The sequence below is a fragment of the Hyperoodon ampullatus genome, assembly GCF_949752795.1.
Source record: "Hyperoodon ampullatus genome assembly, chromosome: 3".
Taxonomy (NCBI): Eukaryota; Metazoa; Chordata; class Mammalia; order Artiodactyla; family Ziphiidae; genus Hyperoodon; species Hyperoodon ampullatus.
The window spans coordinates 96,330,832-96,351,594 of record NC_136916.1 but is presented as its reverse complement, the minus strand read 5'-3'; the positions used below and the strand labels follow the sequence as shown (position 1 = coordinate 96,351,594).

The 20,763-nt window shown below is 44.9% G+C and overlaps 1 protein-coding gene across 1 annotated transcript; it reads left to right on the top strand.

The window, feature by feature from the left end:
- Positions 1-2,172: 2,172 nt before the first annotated feature.
- KNSTRN (kinetochore localized astrin (SPAG5) binding protein) lies at positions 2,173-13,076 on the top strand (the record flags this gene model as incomplete). Its single annotated transcript, XM_079700280.1, is given in 11 exon segments — positions 2,173-2,248; positions 2,251-2,280; positions 2,283-2,379; positions 2,543-2,637; positions 5,885-6,014; positions 7,120-7,167; positions 9,919-10,024; positions 10,191-10,284; positions 11,304-11,359; positions 12,133-12,207; positions 12,945-13,076. Coding segments are annotated over 11 exon segments (939 nt in total).
- Positions 13,077-20,763: the final 7,687 nt, after the last annotated feature.

The window sequence follows — 20,763 nt, the reverse complement described above, 5'->3', positions numbered from 1 at the left end:
GCCCTTTCAGTTATTTTCAATAGTTTATCACCCCCTTTTTAAGCAGTTTACCACTTCCTTCTTCCTAGCTTCTAGGACACCGCCCTTTCTTTCTTTTCTTCTCACCTCTCTGGCACATCTTTATCAGATTTCTTGGCTGGCACCTTCTAATCATTGCAGCTTCTAAGTACTGCCATCCCTGTCTTGGTCCTAAGGCTCTCTGTACACTTCTTCCCTGGTGATCTCATCCAATATCATAGCTTTAAATACATATGTATACCCATGACTCTCAAGAGTATATTTCCAACCCAGACTCTCCCCTGGGCTCAAGGCTTGTATTTCCAACTGCCTACTTGACAGCTCCACTTGAATGTCTCAAAGGCTTTCAGGTTTGCCGTGTTCAAAACTGAAATCTAAATCTCTCCCCAACACAAAATAATGACTCTATCCTCACAATTATTCAAGCCTGGGAGTCATCCTTAAGATCTCCCTCCCCCTTACTCCTCCTTCCCCCACATCCAGTCTAGCACTGAGTCCTGAGATTCTGCCCTCAAAAGCTGTCCTAAATGTGTCCGCCTCTTTCCATCTCCACTACCACCACCACCATCCTGGCCAAGCCCCCATCATCTCTCACTTGAATGATGAGAGTAGCCTCCCAACTGTCTCTCTAATTCTGCTCTTGCTCCCCTTCAATCCATTCTCCATGGAGTAGCCAGAGTGAACTTTTTAAAATATAAATTGGGCAATTCCCTGGCAGTCCAGTGGTTAGGACTTGGCGCTCCCACTGCCAGGGCCTCGGGTTCGATCCCTGGTTGGGAACTAAGATCACACAAGCTGTGCAGTGCAGCATATATATATATATATATATATATATATATATATATATATATATATATATATATATATATAAATTGAATGACACTCTCCCGCTCTAATACTTCAGTGACTTCTAATTACCCTTAAGAAAAAAAAATCTCTTTACCTTTGGTCTACAAAGACTGCCATTTGACTTCTTATTTCTCCAGCTTTATCAGTACCATTCGCCTCCCATCTTTCAGTCCCTCTAGGAAAAGCCCATTCCTACTCTGGGATTTTGCATTGCTCTCCTCTTCCCCATTGTTCATCTGATTAACTCCTACTCATTTGTGTCAGTCAAACATCGCTTAAGATGTCTTCCCTGGGACTTCCCTGGTGGCACAGTGGTTAAGAATCTGCCTGCCAATGCAGGGGACACGGGTTTGATCCCTGGTCCACATGTGTCGGAGCAACTAAGCCTGTGAGCCACAACTACTGAACCCGCGTGCCATGACTACTGAAGCCCGCGCACCTAGAGCCCGTGCTCCGCAACAAGAGAAGCCACCGCAATGAGAAGCCCGCACACCGCAAGGAAGAGTAGCCCCCACTCGCCGCAACTAGAGAAAGCCCACGTGCAGCAGCGAAGACCCAACGCAGACAAAAAAAATGACTCTGCAATTTAAACTAGGTTTCCCTGCTTTTCTCTCATAGCACATTGTACTTTCCCTTCATAGTTTTACTATAGTTGATAAATATATATTTATTTGGTTTTTTTCAGCTTAACTGAGATACAGTTGACAAGTTTGTGTGATTATTTGTTTGCTGTTTCCTGGATTGTAAACTCCAAGAGGGCAGAACCCAGGTTAGTGTTGATATTTGCTGCCCTCATCCCATCTGCCCTCTTAGAATTGTGGTCTGGCACATAGCAGGTGCTCAATAAATATTTGTTGAGCGAAATGAATTAGTGCACTGTTTGAGAACCCTGCCCTGTTCCCTAGGAGTAGCTTCGAATCTCCGCTTAAATTCTGGATAAGTGTTATTAAAGTTAGGACTGAGGGTAGGTGTTTCAGGTATTTCAGCCCACAGACCCTCTCCAAACCTCGCCTGCCACTCTCCACCCTGTAACGTGTAGTTTTCTGCCCATCCCTCTCTGTTCCTGGCTATCCGGTATCATGCACCATCCCTAACAATCACAGACCAAATAAAGAGAAAGATTTTGACATGGACTCTAAACGTGACAGCGTTTGCGTCCCAAGGCCGGAATAAGACGCCAAAGACTCATAGCTCCATTTAGGCCGGCAAAGCGCACCACTCCCCTCCCCCGCCCAGACCTGGGTGCTTCCACATCCATCGCCAGGAAGCTCGCGCTCGTGCCTCGATTCTGATCTTCCGTACAGCATGGCAGCCCCTGAAGGCGTCGCCCACGGCAGTACCTTCCGTACAACATGGCCGCCTACAGAGAGCTCATCGCACCCCTCCCGCCCGGCCACCGGAAGTTTCCGTTTGAAACCCGGCGGCAGACCCGGTCTGCGGTACGGCAGTTATTGCCGAGCATCTTTTGAACCAGAGCGACGAGGCCTGCGGACAGGAGCAGCAGGCGTCTGGGTTCGGCTCTCCCGGGGCGGGAGGCTGGGCTGGATGTGGGAGGCCGATGGGATGGGCTGAGAGTGGAGGATTTTCTCTCTCCCGAGGCGCGCTCTTCTGGGGCCCTCCGCCTGCTCGGGCACCCCGGCCCACTCCTGGGTAACATTCACCTTGTACCTTCCAGGCCCCAGCCGTGCCGCCTCGTTACGATGACCAGCGTGGTCAAGACAGTGTACACCCTGCAGCCCCCCTCTGTGCTGAGCAGCGGCCTGTCCGCAGGTGGGTGTCCACGCCGCCCCTGCCCCCGGGCATTGCGAACTGGCCCCGGGTGGTCAAGCCAGGAGTATGGGGGATCAAATCGGTGGCTGGGAGTGGAGGGCTCCGGCAAGGGAGGGGGTTCTATCGGCTCTGACAGCCTGCTCTAACTCCCCTAGAACCGGGCTGTCTAGGCTTATGATGGGAGTTAGGGGAAGGGCCACATGGTGGGAATTTAGACTTGACCCGTACCCCTGCTCCCCCAAACCGAACTCTGCTGCATTCACCAATTAGATTTAAGCTGTTGATTATTCTACAATATTATTCCCATTAAACTAGGAATCCCTTTTTAAACATTTACGTGTTTTATTTCCAGACGAGCTATCTGGAGGGACTGGGTTTGTTGTCAGGGAGGAGAGAAGAGAGTCATATGAAAAGCAGGATACTTACGGAGCACTAGGGTTCACACCATGTCTGGTTCACATTTGTAACGGCACAGTGTCCCTTATATAGTACATTCTCAGTAAACATTTGTTGAGTGAAGTGAGAGAGAAGGGTCAGGCCTAACTAGTATTCGAGAATCTTGGGAGAAGAGAGATGTTTAAAAGCAATGTTTGGGACTTCCCTGGCGGTTCAGTGGTCAGGAGTCTGCACTTTCACTGCCAAGGGCCTGGGTTCCATCCCTGGTCGGGGAACTAAGATCCCACAAGATGCCCTGCGTGGTCAAAAACTAAAAAATGAAATAAATAAATAAAAATAAAAGCAGTGTTTGATTGCTTTGCCATTTGCTTTGTGTTACTCGGCTTGCGGCTGAAAGTCATCTCCTAAAGTCTGCAGTTGTTGAGCTGCCTAATCTAGAGATTATAGCACAGAATAGGCTTCAAACATTAGAACCTGTGGTAGGAGATTTTGAAGCAGCTATTTAAGATCCCTTCCCAGATGACTCCATGCAGTTGACTGATGAGCAGTAGCAAGATTGACCTTTGAAGTAAATAGGCTTTAATTCAAAGGCTTCAAAGGGTTCTGTTTGTCCTATGTTGCTTCAGAACACCTGAGTGGCAATTCTGGCATCAGCAGGACCTAGGAGGTGATGGAGGAAATGGAGCCGGTCTTACGCTGCCTTTCCCTTAGAAAGCAGTCTCTTGTTCAGTGGGGAGTGACTGGCATCTCCCCAGTCAAGTTGGAAGTTTTCATCTCTTTGCTTTTTACCTTGTCCCAGCTTTATGATCATATGTAACCTCAATAGTTTAACATGTTTAGGCTGCCTCTCAGGATTTTAGATTTTAGGCATGTGTTGGTTGTTTTTTAGTTTTTTGAATAGGTAACATTCAAAATAAATAAATATCCAAAGTGGGGAAACGATATACAGTGAAAAACAAGTCTTCCCTTCCTTGACACCAGCCATCCAATTCCCTCCTTCGCATCTCTCATTTTAAGGAGATAGTCTTTGTTAAATCCTGCTAAATTTTTCCTATGATGCAGTCCTTAGGATCTAACAAATATGGTTTATTGAAACCAATTCCAGTCAATGAAGAGTGTTAATTTTGATCAATTTGCTATTGACACCTTTTTGCATGAGATAGATTTCTTATTGTGTGTAACTTATTAATACTTGAGAGAGGAAAAGGTAAATTCATGCACTCAAAGTTACCTTTTACTTCCAACAGAGACCTCAGAAAGAACCTTTTTAATATTTGTTTTGTGGGTAAGAGGGGAAAATAGGATGTAAGTGTGAATTGAGTGTACCTATAAATGAAATAATTTGTTAGCCTGAGAAATCATATTTATTCCAAACTGTTGTGCAGCTAGAGTCATCAAAATAAATCTTTATCAAACACAAAGTTTCCTAATCCCTGTGATCCAATGCTTTGTACCTCGTTTCTTTTTTTTTTTTTTTTTTTGCTGTACGTGGCCTCTCACTGCCGTGGCCTCTTCCCGTTGCGGAGCACAGGCTCCGGACACGCAGGCTCAGCGGCCATGGCTCACGGACCCAGCCGCTCCGCGGCATGTGGGATCCTCCCGGACCGGGGCACGAACCCGTGTCCCCTGCATCGGCAGGCGGACTCTCAACCACTGCGCCACCAGGGAAGCCCTGTACCTCGTTTCTTTACCTTGATTTAATTGTTATGGCTCTTAATTTAGGTCAAGCTTAAGGAGCCGTTTTACAATGAACAAAGTGAAAGATAGTATAAACTAGAAGAATCCTGTGCATGTGCTGGGGGTGCGTGCTTAACTCCAGAACAAGTTACTTGAATTTGCTATCTAATGTAAGTGGTAGAAAGATGTGTGTGGTAGAGGGCTGGCATAAGGGCTAGGGGGGAAGTGCTCTCCTCTGGGGAAGAAGAATGTCATGTTAGGGCCATTTCTCTGGTTACCTGGCAGTAGCCTAGCAGGATCAGAACAGAATATCAAACAGGGAACCTAACAAGCCTCTAAACTTAACGATGGATAAAGGGCTGGTGGTAGGGGCTTCCCTGGTGGCGCAGTTGTTGAGCATCCGCCTGCCGATGCAGGGGACATAGGTTCGTGCCCCAGTCCGGGAAGATCCCACATGCCACGGAGCGGCTGGGCCCGTGAGCCATGGCCGCTGAGCCTGCGCGTCCGGAGCCTGTGCTCCGCAACGGGAGAGGCTACAATAGTGAGAGGCCCGCATACCGTAAAAAAAAAAAAAAAAAAAAAAAAAGGGCTGGTGGTAAAGGCAGTCAGCATGGAAGAGGGAAAGAATAGAGGAGCTGGTTTAGAGATGGTCTGTGAAATAACCCATGAAACTGTGATGTGTTCCACTTATTCAATAAGTAGGTTTTGAACCTCTGTTAATATGCCAGATACTCTCCTAGATGCTGGGGCACAAAGATGTCTCTTAGAGTACTAGTTAGGGAGCCAGTCTGGTCAAAACAACTAAGCAACTGCTGAAACTCGAAGCAGCTTGAGTGTAGCCTTAGGAGAGCGGGCGGAGTGCTTAGGAGCTGAATGACAGTTCCTTTCTACTGCTGTGTAACGAAGGACTCAGCTGTGTTCTGCCTTGCTGACGGCCACACTGCCTGTCATCCTCCTTGCTGTATGAATCTTCACTTTCACATCTATACCCTCTGGCCATTCAGTTTGCTATAGCAGCAAGCTTTTGGCTACCCTCAAACACACTGTACTGTCACATTTAAAGAATTTTGGTTTCTATCCCCAATTGGTCTAGAAGTCTTATTCTTCTGAATTTATAGAGTTGCACTGTTGGGTCATGACGCGTGGGATTCCACCCTCTTGTTTTCCTTTGCAGATGCACAAACTCGAGCCACTTCTAAGAGCCTATTACCTGTTAGGTCCAAAGAAGTCGATGTTTCTCGACCTCACTCAGGAGATTCAGAAAATGATGTTACAAAAATCATCAAACCAAGACGAGACAATGGGTGAGAGTCAGAACATCGGTATCCAATTAGAACATTGGGCTAGAAATTGCTCAGTACCAAGAATTAGGGCTTTTGAGAGCACACGGTATCTGAAGGATTGGCCTGTAGTCAGTGGCCTATAGCAGTGCAGCATTGCTGACCTGTTTGTCAGAACCCTCTGTGTTGATCAGGTCAGAAGAGGCACAGCCAGGGTTACAATAAGAGATATTCTTTCCTCTCTCAGCATTTGCTCTGAGTGTACAAATAGCAGCACTGCAGTCAAACCAGCCTTAAGTGGTAGTCGTGGCGGGTGGGGCCTAGTTGTTAGCCTAGGTTGCTGCTCTGAGCAGTCCAGCCCAGTGTAGTGTGCATGTGTGTCCCTCTACCTGGTGTTCAGCTCCCGTGTGAGTGAGGTTGACATGAAGTAGCCACACTGTCTTGAGCAGAAGCAGGTCTGTCAGGTTGTTGAGGTGGTCAGGAGGGGAGCCCATGCCCTATTCATAAGCTTTTTTCAGTAGTCTGGGCTGAAACAAAAGTGCATGGGCCCTCAGAGCTTCTCAAGCTTGTGCTGTCTGGGACTTCCCTGGCAGTCCAGTGGTTAAGACTCTGTGCTTCCACTGCAGCGGGCACGGGGTTTGATCCCTGGTCAGGGAACTAAAATCCCGCATGCTGCACACGGCCTGGACAAAAATACAAAAAAAAAAAAGTAGGGGCTTCCCTGGTGGCGCAGTGGTTGAGAGTCCGCCTGCCGATGCAGGGGACACGGGTTCGTGCCCCGATCCGGGAAGATCCCACATGCCGCGGAGAGGCTGGGCCCGTGAGCCATGGCCACTGGGCCTGCGCGTCCGGAGCCTGTGCTCCGCAACGGGAGAGGCCGCAACAGTGAGAGGCCCGCATACCGCAAAAAAAAAAAAAAATAAATAAATAAAAAAAAAAAAGTAATAACAGTACCGTGATTCTCTGATTGATTTCTTTGTTGTTGTTATTGTTTTAATTGAGGTATAGTTGACATACAATATTGTGTTAGTGTCAGGTGTACAACATAATGATTTGATATTTGTATGTATTGTAAAATGATCACCGCAGTAAGTCTAGTTAACATCCTGATTTGTTTTTGCTTCTCTAGGCCCCTGAGAGCTACAGACACTGCCACCAGGAGGAACATCAGGAAGAGGTGAGTGTCAGGGGAGATGAAACCTGGCCACCATTTTAGGGTAGTGGAGCTCAATCCTGGTTGTACATCAGAATCACTCACAGGACTTGTTTTACTGTGTTGGAGTCTGATGCCACCCCAGAAATCTAGATGGGATTTTCAGGGGTGAGGCACAGTCGGGTTTGAGAACCACTGTCAGGGCAAGAATCAGTGATGCTACCATCTTGAGTACCAGACAAGAGTTTGGGAGCTCCATGCCAGGACCACTGCCCCAACCTAGCTATGACCCATCAGCAGGAGTGGGAAGCCCTCAGGATCAGAGAGCCTGCGTGTGGTTAGTGATTTCGAGATGAGTGTGCTGCTGCTGCTGCTGCTCTTGAAATTCTGGAGAAGGATCCATCTTTCTCTGCTTGAGACTTGCTTGGACATTTTGCAGTCCTGCAGACAGAAATAACATAAGCTGAAAAGTTTGTAGAAATAGTTTTTGTTTGTTTGTTTGTTTGTTTTTGCGGTATGTGGGCCTCTCACTGTTGTGGCCTCTCCCATTGCGGAGCACAGGCTCCGGACGCTCAGGCTTAGCGGCCATGGCTTACGGGCCCAGCCGCTCCGCGGCATGTGGGATCTTCCCGGACCAGGGCACGAACCCGCGTCCCCTGCATCGGCAGGCGGACTCCCAACCACTGCACCACCAGGGAAGCCCTAGATGTAGGTTTTAATTCCACATCTGTTATTTGGGCATGACTTAAAAGTTCTGAAGACAAAATACTATCAAGAAGGACTCAGAACTTTGAAAAGGCTTAATTTTGATGAAGATAATGGCTATTACTTTTTTTTTATTTTTTTGCATTTTATTTATTTTTTTATACAGCAGATTCTTATTAGTTATCTATTTAATATATATTAGTGTATATATGTCAAACTCAATCTCCCAATTCATCACACCACCACCACCACCACCACCACTTTTCCCCCTTGTTGTCCATACATTTGTTCTCTACATCTGTGTCTCTATTTCTGCCCTGCAAACCGGTACCATTTTTATAGGTTCCACATATATGCGTTAATATACGATATTTGTTTCTCTCTTTCTGACTTAATTCACTCTGTATGACAGTCTCTAGATCCACCCACGTCTCTACAAATGACCCAAGTTCGTTCCTTTTTATGGCTGAGTAATATTCCATTGTATATATGTACCACATCTTCTTTATCCATTCGTCTGTTGATGGGCATTTAGGTCGCTTCCATGACCTGGCTATTGTAAATAGTGCTGCATTGAACACTGGGGTGCATGTATCTTTTTGAATTATGGTTTTCTCTGGGTATATGCCCAGTAGTGGGATTGCTGGGTCATACGGTAATTCTATTTTTAGTTTTTTAAGGAACCTCCATACTGTTCTCCATAGCAGCTGTATCAATTTACATTCCCACCAACAGTGCAAGAGGGTCCCCTTTTCTCCACACCCTCTCCAGCATATGTTGTTTGTAGATTTTCTGATGATGCCCATTCTGACTGGTGTGAGGTGATACCTCATTGTAGTTTTGATTCGCATTTCTCTAATAATTAGTGATGTTGAGCAGCTTTTCATGTGCTTCTTGGCCATCTGTATGTCTTCTTTGGAGACATGTCTATTTAGGTCTTCTGCCCATTTTTTGATTGGGTTGTTTGTTTTTTTGATATTGAGCTGCATGAGCTGTTTATATATTTTGGAGATTAATCCTTTGTCCATTGATTCGTTTGCACATATTTTCTCCCATTCTGAGGTTGTCTTTTCGTCTTGTTTGTAGTTCCCTTTGCTTTGCAAAAGCTTTTAAGTTTCCTTAGGTCCCATTTGTTTATTTTATTTTATTATTATTTTTTTTTTGCGGTATGCAGACCTCTCACTGTTGTGGCCTCTCCCGTTGCGGAGCACAGGCTCTGGACGCACAGGCTCAGCAGCCATGGCTGACAGGCCTAGCCGCTCCATGGCATGTGGGATCTTCCCAGACCGGGGCACGAACCCGTGTCCCCTGCATCGGCAGGCGGACTCTCAACCACTGCGCCACCAGGGAAGCCCCTATTTTTGTTTTTATTTCTATTACTGTAGGAGGTGGATCAAAAAAGATCTTGCTGTGATTTATGTCAAAGAGTGTTCTTCCTATGTTTTCCTCTAAGAGTTTTATAGTGTCCGGTCTTACATTTAGGTCTCTAATACATTTTGAGTCTATTTTTGTGTATGGTGTTAGGGAGTGTTCTAATTTCATTCTTTTACATGTAGCTGTCCAGTTTTCCCAGCACCACTTACTGAAGAGACTGTCTTTTCTCCATTGTATATCTTTGCCTCCTTTGTCGTAGATTAGTTGACCATAGGTATGTGGGTTTATCTCTGGGCTTTCTATCCTGTTCCATTGATCTGTATTTCTGTTTTTGTGCCGGTACCATATTGTCTTGATTACTGTAGCTTTGTATTATAGTCTGAAGTCAGGGAGTCTGATTCCTCCAGCTCCGTTTTTTTCCCTCAAGACTGCTTTGGCTATGGCTATTACTTATTAAATTTTTGTGTCAGTAGCTGTGCTAAGAATTGTACATGTTCTCTCTTATCCTTCATGATAATAATATTATGAGATGTGTGTATTAATTCTAGAAATGAGGAAACAGCCTCAGAGAGGTTACACAACTCCCTGAAGGTCATATACCACTATGTGGTGATGCCAGGATTCGAACCAACCGGACTCCATAGCCCATACTCTTAACCTCTCCACCACTTCATCTAAGTACGATTATCATTACAGCTATAAGCCACTGAGTAAAGAGAAATCAGAGGAAGAGCTCAAGGATAAGAACCAGCTCTTAGAGGCTGTCAACAAGCAGTTGCACCAGAAGTTGATTGAAACTCAGGTAAGCGATCCACCAGACCTGCCATCAGCTGCACTGGGTGATGCGTGTGGAATCCTGAGGCACCACGCCAGGTGCCTGAGCGCAGAAGGAGAAGATGCCAGGCTTGCGCTGTGGCTGCCCCTGAGGGATGGGGCAGGCCTTACCTGTGTGTATGGCACCCCTACAGGGAGAGCTGAAGGACTTGACCCAAAAAGTGGAGCTGCTGGAGAAGTTTCAGGCCAGCTGTTTGGCAATTTTGGAGAGCAAGGGCCTCAACCCAGGTAAGAGATGGCACACAACTGTCTTCAAAGGAGTCAGTGCATGTGCCCCTTCCTGGGTGATTCTGGACTGTGCATCAGGGGTCTGGCATGGTGTCAGCTGACCCAGTCAGTGCAGGGGTTGCCTAGCAAAGCCCTGAAGATTTGGGGGAGCTCCACTCTGTTCTGTTGTGATGTTGACTTTGCCTGCCCAGCGGAGTTTCAGATGGTTGTGCAGAGAGGATTCTCTCTTTCTTATCTGAACACTTTATACCATTAGTTTGGTGCTGACAGGTATGATCTTGCAAATAGATCAGAAATATTTTCTTTCTTTCAAGGGATATAGCATACAGGTAACCTTCACAGGTGGAGAGAGAGATAATACGGTTGAAAGGGTTCCTGAAGCTGGCTAGTTAGCAGAATCACGGTGTTTAAAATGTGATTCCTGTTCTGACCCTGTCCCTAGAGGGCAGAGTCTGTCACAGAGAGGAAGCGGAAGAAGGGATTACCCCAGGACTGTAAGAGAGCCTGACCTGAGGAGCCTGAGAATGCCCAGGGAAGGAGCCCAGGCTTGTTTGATTAAGGAGTGCTGACTTTGAATGCTGCCATTAACCTGTGCATTTTAGGATATATTCTTGATAGTCACCATATACGTTTTTGGATTTCCTACGTGTATGCACTGTTTTTACCAAAAATAATAAAATTTTTTAAGGCCTGAAAAGCTTTTAAAAATAGTTTTGTGTATTGTTAACAAAACCAAAAAATACAACCTATACATTTCTTTTGGACAAATTTTCTGCTGAGCTGAGGAGGAAGCAAGATGACGTTTTGGCCATATATCCATACCTAGAGAGGAAGGGGAGATAAAATCCAGCTCTGGAGGGCAGGTGTGGGTGACCTTGCCAAGGTGAAAACTCAGGGGAGAGAGTTTTCAGATGCTTAGAGAAGTTTCCTTCATGAATACTCCTGTGGAGGGATTTTAATTTTCTTTTAAATTGCAGTTCCCTAGGCAAGGCTGACTTTGTTGTATTTACTGGTTTTAGGCAGTGAGACCCTGGCATCACAGCAAGACTCCACCACGGATCACATGGACTCAATGGTGAGGGTGTGGGTGTGAGTGGGTGAAGGCCCAGTGAGCATGAGGCCCTGCAGATCTAAGCAGGTCTCTGCCGTATGCTCGGCAAAGCCCACGAAGCAGCCTTCAGTTATCCAGGGTAGTGGAAGAGGGTGGTGGATGTGTACTCAAAATAGCATATTTTACTTGGAAGGTGACTTTGTGCTTACAAATATGAGTGAGTCTAAGTTGAAAATGTACTAGTTTAAAACCCATAGTAGGGTGGACCAGTAGAGACAGCTTTCTGGTTTCTCTCTTCTTTGTTTTACCAAATTTCTCCCCTTATTCCTTTGCTGAGAACTGTGTCTTACAAAGGTCCAGCCTGAATTAAATCTGTCTTCTCTTTGGTTCCCTCCCTGAAGTAGGAGGGCAATTGTTCGCAGTTAAAGCCTTTTGAGCTTCTGTGATCTATTCCCCAGGAAGATCAGTTGTCATCTTAGAATCCTAGAATACTAGGTATGGAAGCCTTCCTCAGCTCCCCCAGGCAATTTGTCACCCCTTTAGTGTCTACTGCCTTTCGTTCATATTACCTGTGTAGCACAGAGCACATGGAGGTGTGGGGTTCTCTGTCCATGCTGTGGACTCGGTTCTTCCAGGCCCACGAGAGAGCCCGGCACGTTTGCGGACACTCAGTCAGTGACTGAACAGATGGGATATTAGCGATCATCTAATTCAACTCCCATGAAGAGATTAGTTTATATGAAGAAAGTTCTCACATTTCAATAAAGATTTGTTACTACATTGTACTTTTCTCTTAGCTGCTGTTAGAAACTTTGCAAGATGAACTGAAGCTTTTTAACGAAACAGCCAAAAAGCAGATGGAGGAGTTACAGGTGAGAGGCAGACATCTCCGCAAGGCATAATTACCATTTCCTACCACAATAGGTGGATCTGTGGAGGGCTCTTTCTTATTTATCTCTTTATTATTCATTTTTAATAAACTATTTTCTAATAACTTTAGATTGCAGAAAAGTTGTAAAGATAATGGAGAATTCAACTCCCCTAATATTAACATCTTACATTATCATGCTGTATTTCTCAAGACTAAGAAACCAATATTGATTCATTACTGTTAACTAAATTCCAAGACTTTATTTGATTTCACCATTTTTTTCAACTAATTTTCTGTTCTAAAGACTCTTAGAAATGTTCACATCTGCAGGGCATGAGGCAATGTGCAACACGCTAGGTGGCTCCAGGTTGACAGTTGACACCTGTGTGAAATCCATGCTGTAGAAACTTGATATCTCAGGGAAACCTGTAATAGGAAACCCCGATTCTTGGGTCTGGACCGCTTGGGATTGCTTGGATGAACCATGGGATACTACACGGAATCCTAGAGGATTTCATTGCTCCAGTTGAGATAACAGACTCTGTAGTAGAGAGAGACAATTCCTAAAACCAACACAGATAAACAAACCTAAGATAGAAAAGACAATGTCTGTCAGTATCCCGGTGGTCTTCCTCAACGAAACAGAAGCATAATGTTCTGGTTATGGTATTGTCTTTCCTGTGAGTCAGAGTTTGGTGGTTTTTTGTTTTTTGTCTTTTTTAATGTCTTTCCATGCAGGACTTAAAGGTAAAGTTGAAGATAAAAGAAGAAGAGAGGGCCCAGTTCCTAGAACAACAGACCTTATGTAACAGTCAAATAAATGATTTTACAACAGCCCTTGAGGAAATGGAGCAGCTATTAGAAATGTGATAAAAAGCAGGTGGCCACATGGCTCCCTCTTGGGGATAAACTCTCAGAGGAAGCCACTTAAGACATCTGCTTCTTGGCCATGATCTAGGACTCACCATCCCCAGAATGAAAACAGTTTCTGCAGTAGGATTAAGGACAGTTCATGCTGGAATGCCAATTCCTCCTTTAAGCAGGCATTCCCAGCCTTCAGATTGGCCAGCTCTCCTGAACCTCACAATACGTAATTGAGGCCTACAAGAGAGGGGGCCTGAAAGCTTGGATCAACCTCCTAGGCAACAGAGCGGCACAGAATTAGTATCAGGAGACTAAACCAGCCACAGCCAGAGAAGCCAAAAGGTCACATTCAGACGTGCGGGAAGAAACAGTGGTGCAGGTGCTCCACGGGAGACATCACTGAGGAGCCCTGCGGTCCCCTCGTAACATGGAACACATTCTGTCCCATCCTGGTTGGGCTCTATAACCTCACTGTAAATTTACGAACTGGAAGTTACCTGAAATGGTTTAATAAATGGGGTGAAGGTATAGATAGCAATAACACCTATGAAACAATACACCTTGGAGCTTTTAATCTAAATCAGTTCTGTTTTTTTTTATAAAGTGTTACTTTTAAAATAAATATTTCTGTAACTATTCAGACTGCAACACTGGCAAATGAAAATAGCCTTTTAATTTTTAAAATTTTTTAAAAATTTATTTATTTTGGGCTGTGTTGGGTCTTCGATGCTGTGTGTGGGCTTTCTCTAGTTGTGGCGAGCGGGGGCTACTCTGTTGCGGTGAGTGGGCTTTTCATTGCAGTGGCTTCTCTTGTTCCGGAGCACGGGCTCTAGGCGCACGGGCTTCATTAGTTGTAGCACGCAGACTCAGTAGTTGTGGCACACGGGCTTAGTTGCTCCGTGGCATGTGGGATCTTCCTGCAGGGCTTGAACCCATGTCCCCTGCAATGGCAGGCGGATTCTCAACCACTGCACCACCAGGGAAGCCCCAAAATAGCCTTTTAACCTAAATACGTCCACTGAATACTATTGAACTAATCTAGGTAACAAGTTCAAGCCTCCAGTTTCACCCAGAATATTTTTCTTCCACTCATTAAGTGATCTGTGGCTAGTGCCCCCCCACACCCCCCAACTCCATCTTCCAGGAACATTAGCTAGTCTTCTGTGGTGTTCCCTGTTTGTAGCAGTGGGTGCCACACTCCGTCCACCAGGTTTGTGTCACTAGCTGCCTGCATTCCTAAGTATGCGTGTATCTCTGCTATTGCTTTGCACGGCCAATCCTGGACCTGGCCCCCTGGATCCTTAGTCAACTGAAGTCGACAGCAGCCACACCCCACCCCTGCAACTGCCAGTTCACCAAAGGCACCGCCATATTTCATAGTCAAATTAGGCAGACTTTGGCTTTGGCCATCTCCCATTTTTTTCTGCACCTCTCCCAATTTCTTCAGCAACTCCCCCTACTCTTAAGCATTATTGGGGCTGCCCAGAGCCACCCAATCAAGTCAAGTAACGTCCCACCCTAACTTATAGGGCTAAAATTCTTTTCCTTCATACACACACAACATTCACACAGTTGGTTATGTCCCAAATATTTTGATAGGGAAACCCAGTTAAATAATTCACTAGTGAGAAGGGCTGAATATTTTCTTCTACCCATTTTCAGGATGTTTATAGTTTAAAAGATTTTTACCCAAGTGAATTCGTAATTGGCATTTCTGGTCCGCCCAAAAGTTCTACTTCCTTCTTGGAAGGAAAGGGTGGGAAACTCAGCTGTGAGATCCTTACCTCCTTGTCATGCCTCCCTAGTTAACTCCTAAGAATGGAACTATCCCAACTTCTCCATTACTCATCTTTCCCAGTGTTGAGATCCTGTTTGCTCAAGGTCTGGCCTCACAAGGGGACTTCACCTCACGATGCTGCTTTGCACCACCAGCCAGCATTTGTGCAGTCTTGCCTTTTCTTGTGTTCCCTCTGACCTCTGCTGCTCCATCTGCCCTTTGTACGTGTGGAGGTGTTGTGGTGCTTATTCTGATCTACAGCCTGAATAAATTCCTGCATTACATGAACCAATGTGATCTGCACCCTCCACTTTGCTAGACGCTATAGGAAACTTTAATGTAGCATGACATTCTTAACCTCAGAAATGCTTACAGTACATGTGGTGAAACATTGCACAGGTGATATACAAGTTGAATAACAAAGGCAATAGTTTACTAAACAGTGGGTTATGTGATACAGTTGTGTGCTATAGTAGTTAACTCTGAGCTAGTTCGGTTGAGGGAGGCTTGATGGAAGCGGTAGACTGGGGTTGAAGAAAGAGTAATATTTAGAGAGGCTAGCTAGAGGGTTGAGAACTTTCCATGTTGGCGAACACATGGAGATTTGGGGACAGTAGCGCACTCAGGGCATGGAAGCTTCACGCCCTTTCCCCATGCATCTCTTCCATCTGGCTGTTCCTGAGTTATATCCTTTTATAATAAACCAGATCTAGCAAATAAAATATTTCTCTGAGTCCGTGAGCCATTCTAGCAGATCAGTCAAACCCAAGGAGGGGATCATTGGAACTTCCAAGGAGAAAATAAAATTATGAGAGACTGAAGAAAAAAAAAATGTTGAGGGGATATCCAGATGAGTCTTGAGGAACTAAGTAAGAACACTGGGCTTCTTCAGAAGGTTCAAGATGAGAGGGGAGGAATTCCCTGGTGGTCCAGTGGTTAGGACTCTCTGCTTCCACTGCAGGGGACATGGGTTCGATCCCTGGTCGGGGAACTAAGGTCCCGCAGGCCATGTGGCACAGCCAAGATATTAAAAAAAAAAAAAAAAAAAAAAAAAAAAGATGAGAGGGGGTTATATCTGACACTTAACCGAGCACTTGTAATATGCCATATGTGATGTTTATGTGTGTTCCTCCTCGTGTTCATTCTCATGTAATCCTCATTACAGTCACACAAGGTAAGCACTATTAACCCTTTCTATAGCTAAAGAAAAGGGCTCAGAGTAATTATATGAAATTAATCCATATAATTAATTAATGAAATTAGTTAATGAAATGAAGTTGATTTGCCCAAGGTCAAACAACAAGCAAGTACTGGAGAAAGATTTGAGCCAGGGAATAATGGGAGTGGAAAGTACATGGTGCTACTAGACATTTTGAAGAAACTTAAATGCAAGCTAGGAGGTGTGGATTTTTATCATCTGGGCCAGAAGTTTACAAACTGTCTCAGTTCATGATGCTCCTAGTGTCTCAATATTTTATGACACACCAAAAGAAATACCTAAAAGTTCTATTTTTAAGCAGTTAGATCCAAACGATAAGCACTTATGTCCTAACAACTTAGTAGGTATTTGAAAAAATAATACAAATAAATCTAAAGAAAATATTTTTATTTTTAAATAACTACAATTATTTACTAGTGGGATGTGGGGCACAGTTTAATTTTTCAAGCCTTGGAATCAAGTTGGACACTACCACCTTCCTATCCTGTTTGACACTGAGAGGAACATAGCAGGACCTAATGTTGAAACTGACCTACTTTGGGCTAGTACTTCACAGGTTGTCTAACATGTCATGTATCACTGTGATTCCCCCAAAAGTTTATCCCGTGGCATCCCAGTGAGCTTGCTGCCTAGGGATGCCTTTCACAGTCTGGGAACCATGAATCTAGGCAATAAGGAATAACTGATACATTTTGAGCAGATAATCACCATAATGAATGATTTAGAAAAAATGAATCTAGCACTGTGTGAAAGATGGATGGCTTGCAGGATCTTAGTTCCTGAGCCACTCCCTGGGCAGGCAGGAGGTCATGGGGCACTACCATAGCACCTTTTTTTCTTTTAGTTTTATTGAGATACAACTGACATAGCAGTGTATAAGTTTAAGGTGTACAGCATAATGATTTGACTTACATACATCATGAAATGATTATCACAACAAGTTTGTTTGTGGCCATGCCACGTGGCTTGAAGGGTCTTAGTTCCCCGACCAGGGATCAAACCTGGGCCCCCGGCAGTGGAAATGCAAAGTCCTAACCACAGGGAATTCCCATTAATTTACTGTTCTTTTTCTAGGTTCTTAAAATAGAAGATAAGGTAATTCCATTTCAGTTTTTATCTTTTCCAGTATATGCATTTACAACTATAAATTGTCCCTCTAAGGGCCAGGTAGCAGCATCCCAAATTTTGCTATGTCCTATTTTGATTATTTGTCTTTCTGTTCAAAATATGTTCTAATTTCCATTGTGATTTCTTCTTTCACCTGTGGATAATCTGGCTTCCTGTCTCATTACTCTCCCAAAACAATTTTTGATAAGGTGTGTGAAATGAAATTCACATTTTATGGCAAGACAAGAAAAATTTAAATATAAAAACATTTCCTCTGCCCTTTAGCCTCCTGTCTCCCCTCTACTGTGCATTGTGTATCTGCATTTTGCCTCAACAAAACCCTCCCCGCTGACAGAAATACCTGCTCAACTATAAACAGCAACATCCTCCTAGCAGGAACAAGACAACGCCTTAAAAGACAACATTTCTTCTTGATCTTGTAAAGGGGTCACAACAACCCATCAGTTTGCACTTGCCAATCTGGATTGTGTAAACTGTCAGTAATACGTCATCTAATGTATGGCTCTGTCTCAAAAAAACTTATGTAACTGTGTGTTGACTTCTAACAGGCAGAACAGTTCTTGGAACACAAATTTGAGGGTTACAGTACTCAGGTTTGGCTCAAATAATATTTTCCATTTCTTTCATAGATTGGCTGTTGATTAATTTTTCATCGAAATATGCTTGGTGTAGTCAGCAGGATACCAGAGACAGCCACCAGAGGACACCTGGAAGATGCCTCAAACCGGCACTCAGTACCAGCATGGGTACTTTGAGCCTCACCATCCTCTCAGCATCTCTCAGGTGTTCTGGTGAGTTCTCCTAATACCCAGATCTTGTTGTTTGGGTGAGAATCCTGAAATTTTTATTTGGGCTGGTTTTTACTTGTCTTAAGGGGCACGTAGGAATTTCCTAGGCAGGGTCCTAGGGGGATCTGGATAGGAAGTCCAGGGAAACATAGGTAGCTGGTGTTTGTTAAGTTCGGCTTAAATCAAGGGGAAAAAAGGGGTAAATTGATATCAGGTCTTAACAAAACTTTTTTGTTAGTGAAATGAGAGACTGAGTTATTCAGCTCTGAAGAATAAAGGGACATTTTGCTCCTGGCCACAAGGCGTCCTCAGGTGACTGAGGACCTTGCAGAAGTGTCTGAGGATCAATCCTTACTATGTGCAGTGGTCCTACAAGGGAACCCCACTATGACCATTAAGTAAATACTGCTTATCTGTGGGGCGCAACAGAAGCTGATAACTTAGCACTCCCCGCACCCATGACAGTTTTAGACTGTCACAGGGAGAAACCGAGACACATAAGGGTCAAACCGACTCAAGGGTAATTCCTTGGGGAGCTAGACTCAGAAGCAGTGCACATCCAGTCCACCACACTGTCCTCAGAAAATTGTTCAGATCATATCTCATACCTGAACCAGACTACCAAATTAATAATGGGAAATCATGCCTCACGGGCCAAACAGCTCCCAGATGAATAGCCACCTATGGGAACCCCAGCTGGGTTTATGTATAACACCCATGAAACTGACACTTGCAAGCATTTAACTTATGGGAAGGTCTGACCAAAAATCATTTCTCCCTGAGATGTCCAAAATGGGGCACTTTCGATTTACCTAAGTTGGTAAATTTTATTTGCACACTAAATTAGAAAAAGCCGGCTTAAGATCAAACAGCTAGAATGGAGACATTTTAATTGGTACCTGGAAGCCTCAAAACGAGAGAATGATAAAATGGCTTCATTGTGAGAGACAAATCAGAAATTATCAGAAATGGTGACTAGATTAGAAAAGACCTCAGAAGTCATCACTGCTTCTCCTCCTTTCTCTCCTCCTTTGGCGCCTTCGTATCCTCTTCTTTCTGAGCTCCCCTATGCTGACCTCTCTGCTCTTCCACCTCTAATCTCAAAGGAAGAACTTGGTGAGTCTAAGGGAAAGGATAAAGACAGCCCTAAGGTAATAGCCACCCCCTTTAAGGAGAAACCTGCTTTTACCTATACACCCTTGGACTAGGACAGAACTTAAGGCCTTAACTAAGGAATTTCCAGATTGTTCACAGGATCCCTTGGGGTTTGCTAAACAATTTCATCTTACAGTAAGAACTTATGAGCCTGGATATTCAAACTTGTACCAGCTTGTACATTTACTAGTCCCTGAAAGTAAAGCAAAGGAATGGCTCCAAGAGATAAATTGGAAGGTGCCTATGGAAGATTTTCGCAAACATGAGGCTGCAGATCATCAGAAATGTAGAGAACTTGCCCACAATCTATATCAGGTTATTCCGAAAATCTTCTCCACCTGGGGTTGGGGGAACCCTTGATATGAAAGGCAGTGAGCTGAAGAAGAAAACATTTTGGTCTGGACAAGCTGACAGAGCCTGGCTTTTGTCTTAGCTGTGTTTGAGACCTTGGACCAATGAATGGGGCACTGTAAGAAGGAACACCAAGTGTTGTCATTAAATATGTAATCTCCTTTATTCTTCCTTGCAATGGGTGGTATTGTTTTCATTTAAAGATGATGAAAGGAGGGACTTCCCCTTGTGGTCCAGTGGTTAAGAATCTTCCTTCCAACGTAGGGGACTCCGGTTTGATCCCTGGTCGGGGAACTAAGATCCCACATCCCACAGGGCAACTAAGCCCGCTTGTGCCTCAACTAGAGAGCCCGCGTGCTGCAAACTAAAGAGCCCAAGCACCCTGGAGCCCGAGCGCTGCAACCAGGGAGAAGCCCGAAGGCCACAACGAAAGATCCCACGTGCCACAACTAAGACTCGATGCAGCCAAAAATAAAATAAAATAAATAAATATTTTTTAAAAATAGGGTTTCCCTGGTGGCGCAGTGGTTGAGAGTCCGCCTGCTGATGCAGGGGACACGGGTTTGTGCCCCGGTCCGGGAAGATCCCACATGCCGCGGAGCGGCTGGGCCCGTGAGCCATGGCTGCTGGGCCTGCGCGTCCGGAGCCTGTGCTCCGCAGCGGGAGAGGCCACAACAGTGAGAGGCCTGCGTACCACAAAAAAGAAAGAAAGAAAAAAAATAAAATAAAATAAAGATGATGAAAGGGAATTCCCTGGTGGTCCAGTGGTTAGGACTGTGCGCTCTCACTGCTGAGGGCCCGATTCAATCCCTGGCGGCTTGGCCAAAAATAAAGGATGAAACAGAGTCTGAAAAGATCCCAGAAACTTGCCCGAAGTTCCACATCTAAGTAGCAGGATTGCAATGGTGTCCCTGGATTCAGGGCGCTAAACTACCTGAGATGAGTTCTTCAAGGGCATTGACCGCCCCACAGAGAAGGAAATTAGCAAAGCAGGGAAGGGGATAGAAGCTGCATTCTATCAGCTCTACTCTTTCCCCTCATATACCATTCTTCCTTTCCTGTCCCCCTGAAATGGAGCAGGACCCTGTGAGGCCCTCCTGTGTACAAATCCTTTCTGTGTCCCCGTTTCTTGTTTGTAGGAAAGAGGCATCAGCCTCCTAGACTTTCCCTGAGTGCCAAAGGGCAGATTCAAACAGTTGCTAAATAGAAAAAAGAGGGAATGCAGAAACAAAGGAGGAGCAGTCAAGAAACTATAGTACAACAATAAAGCAGGGT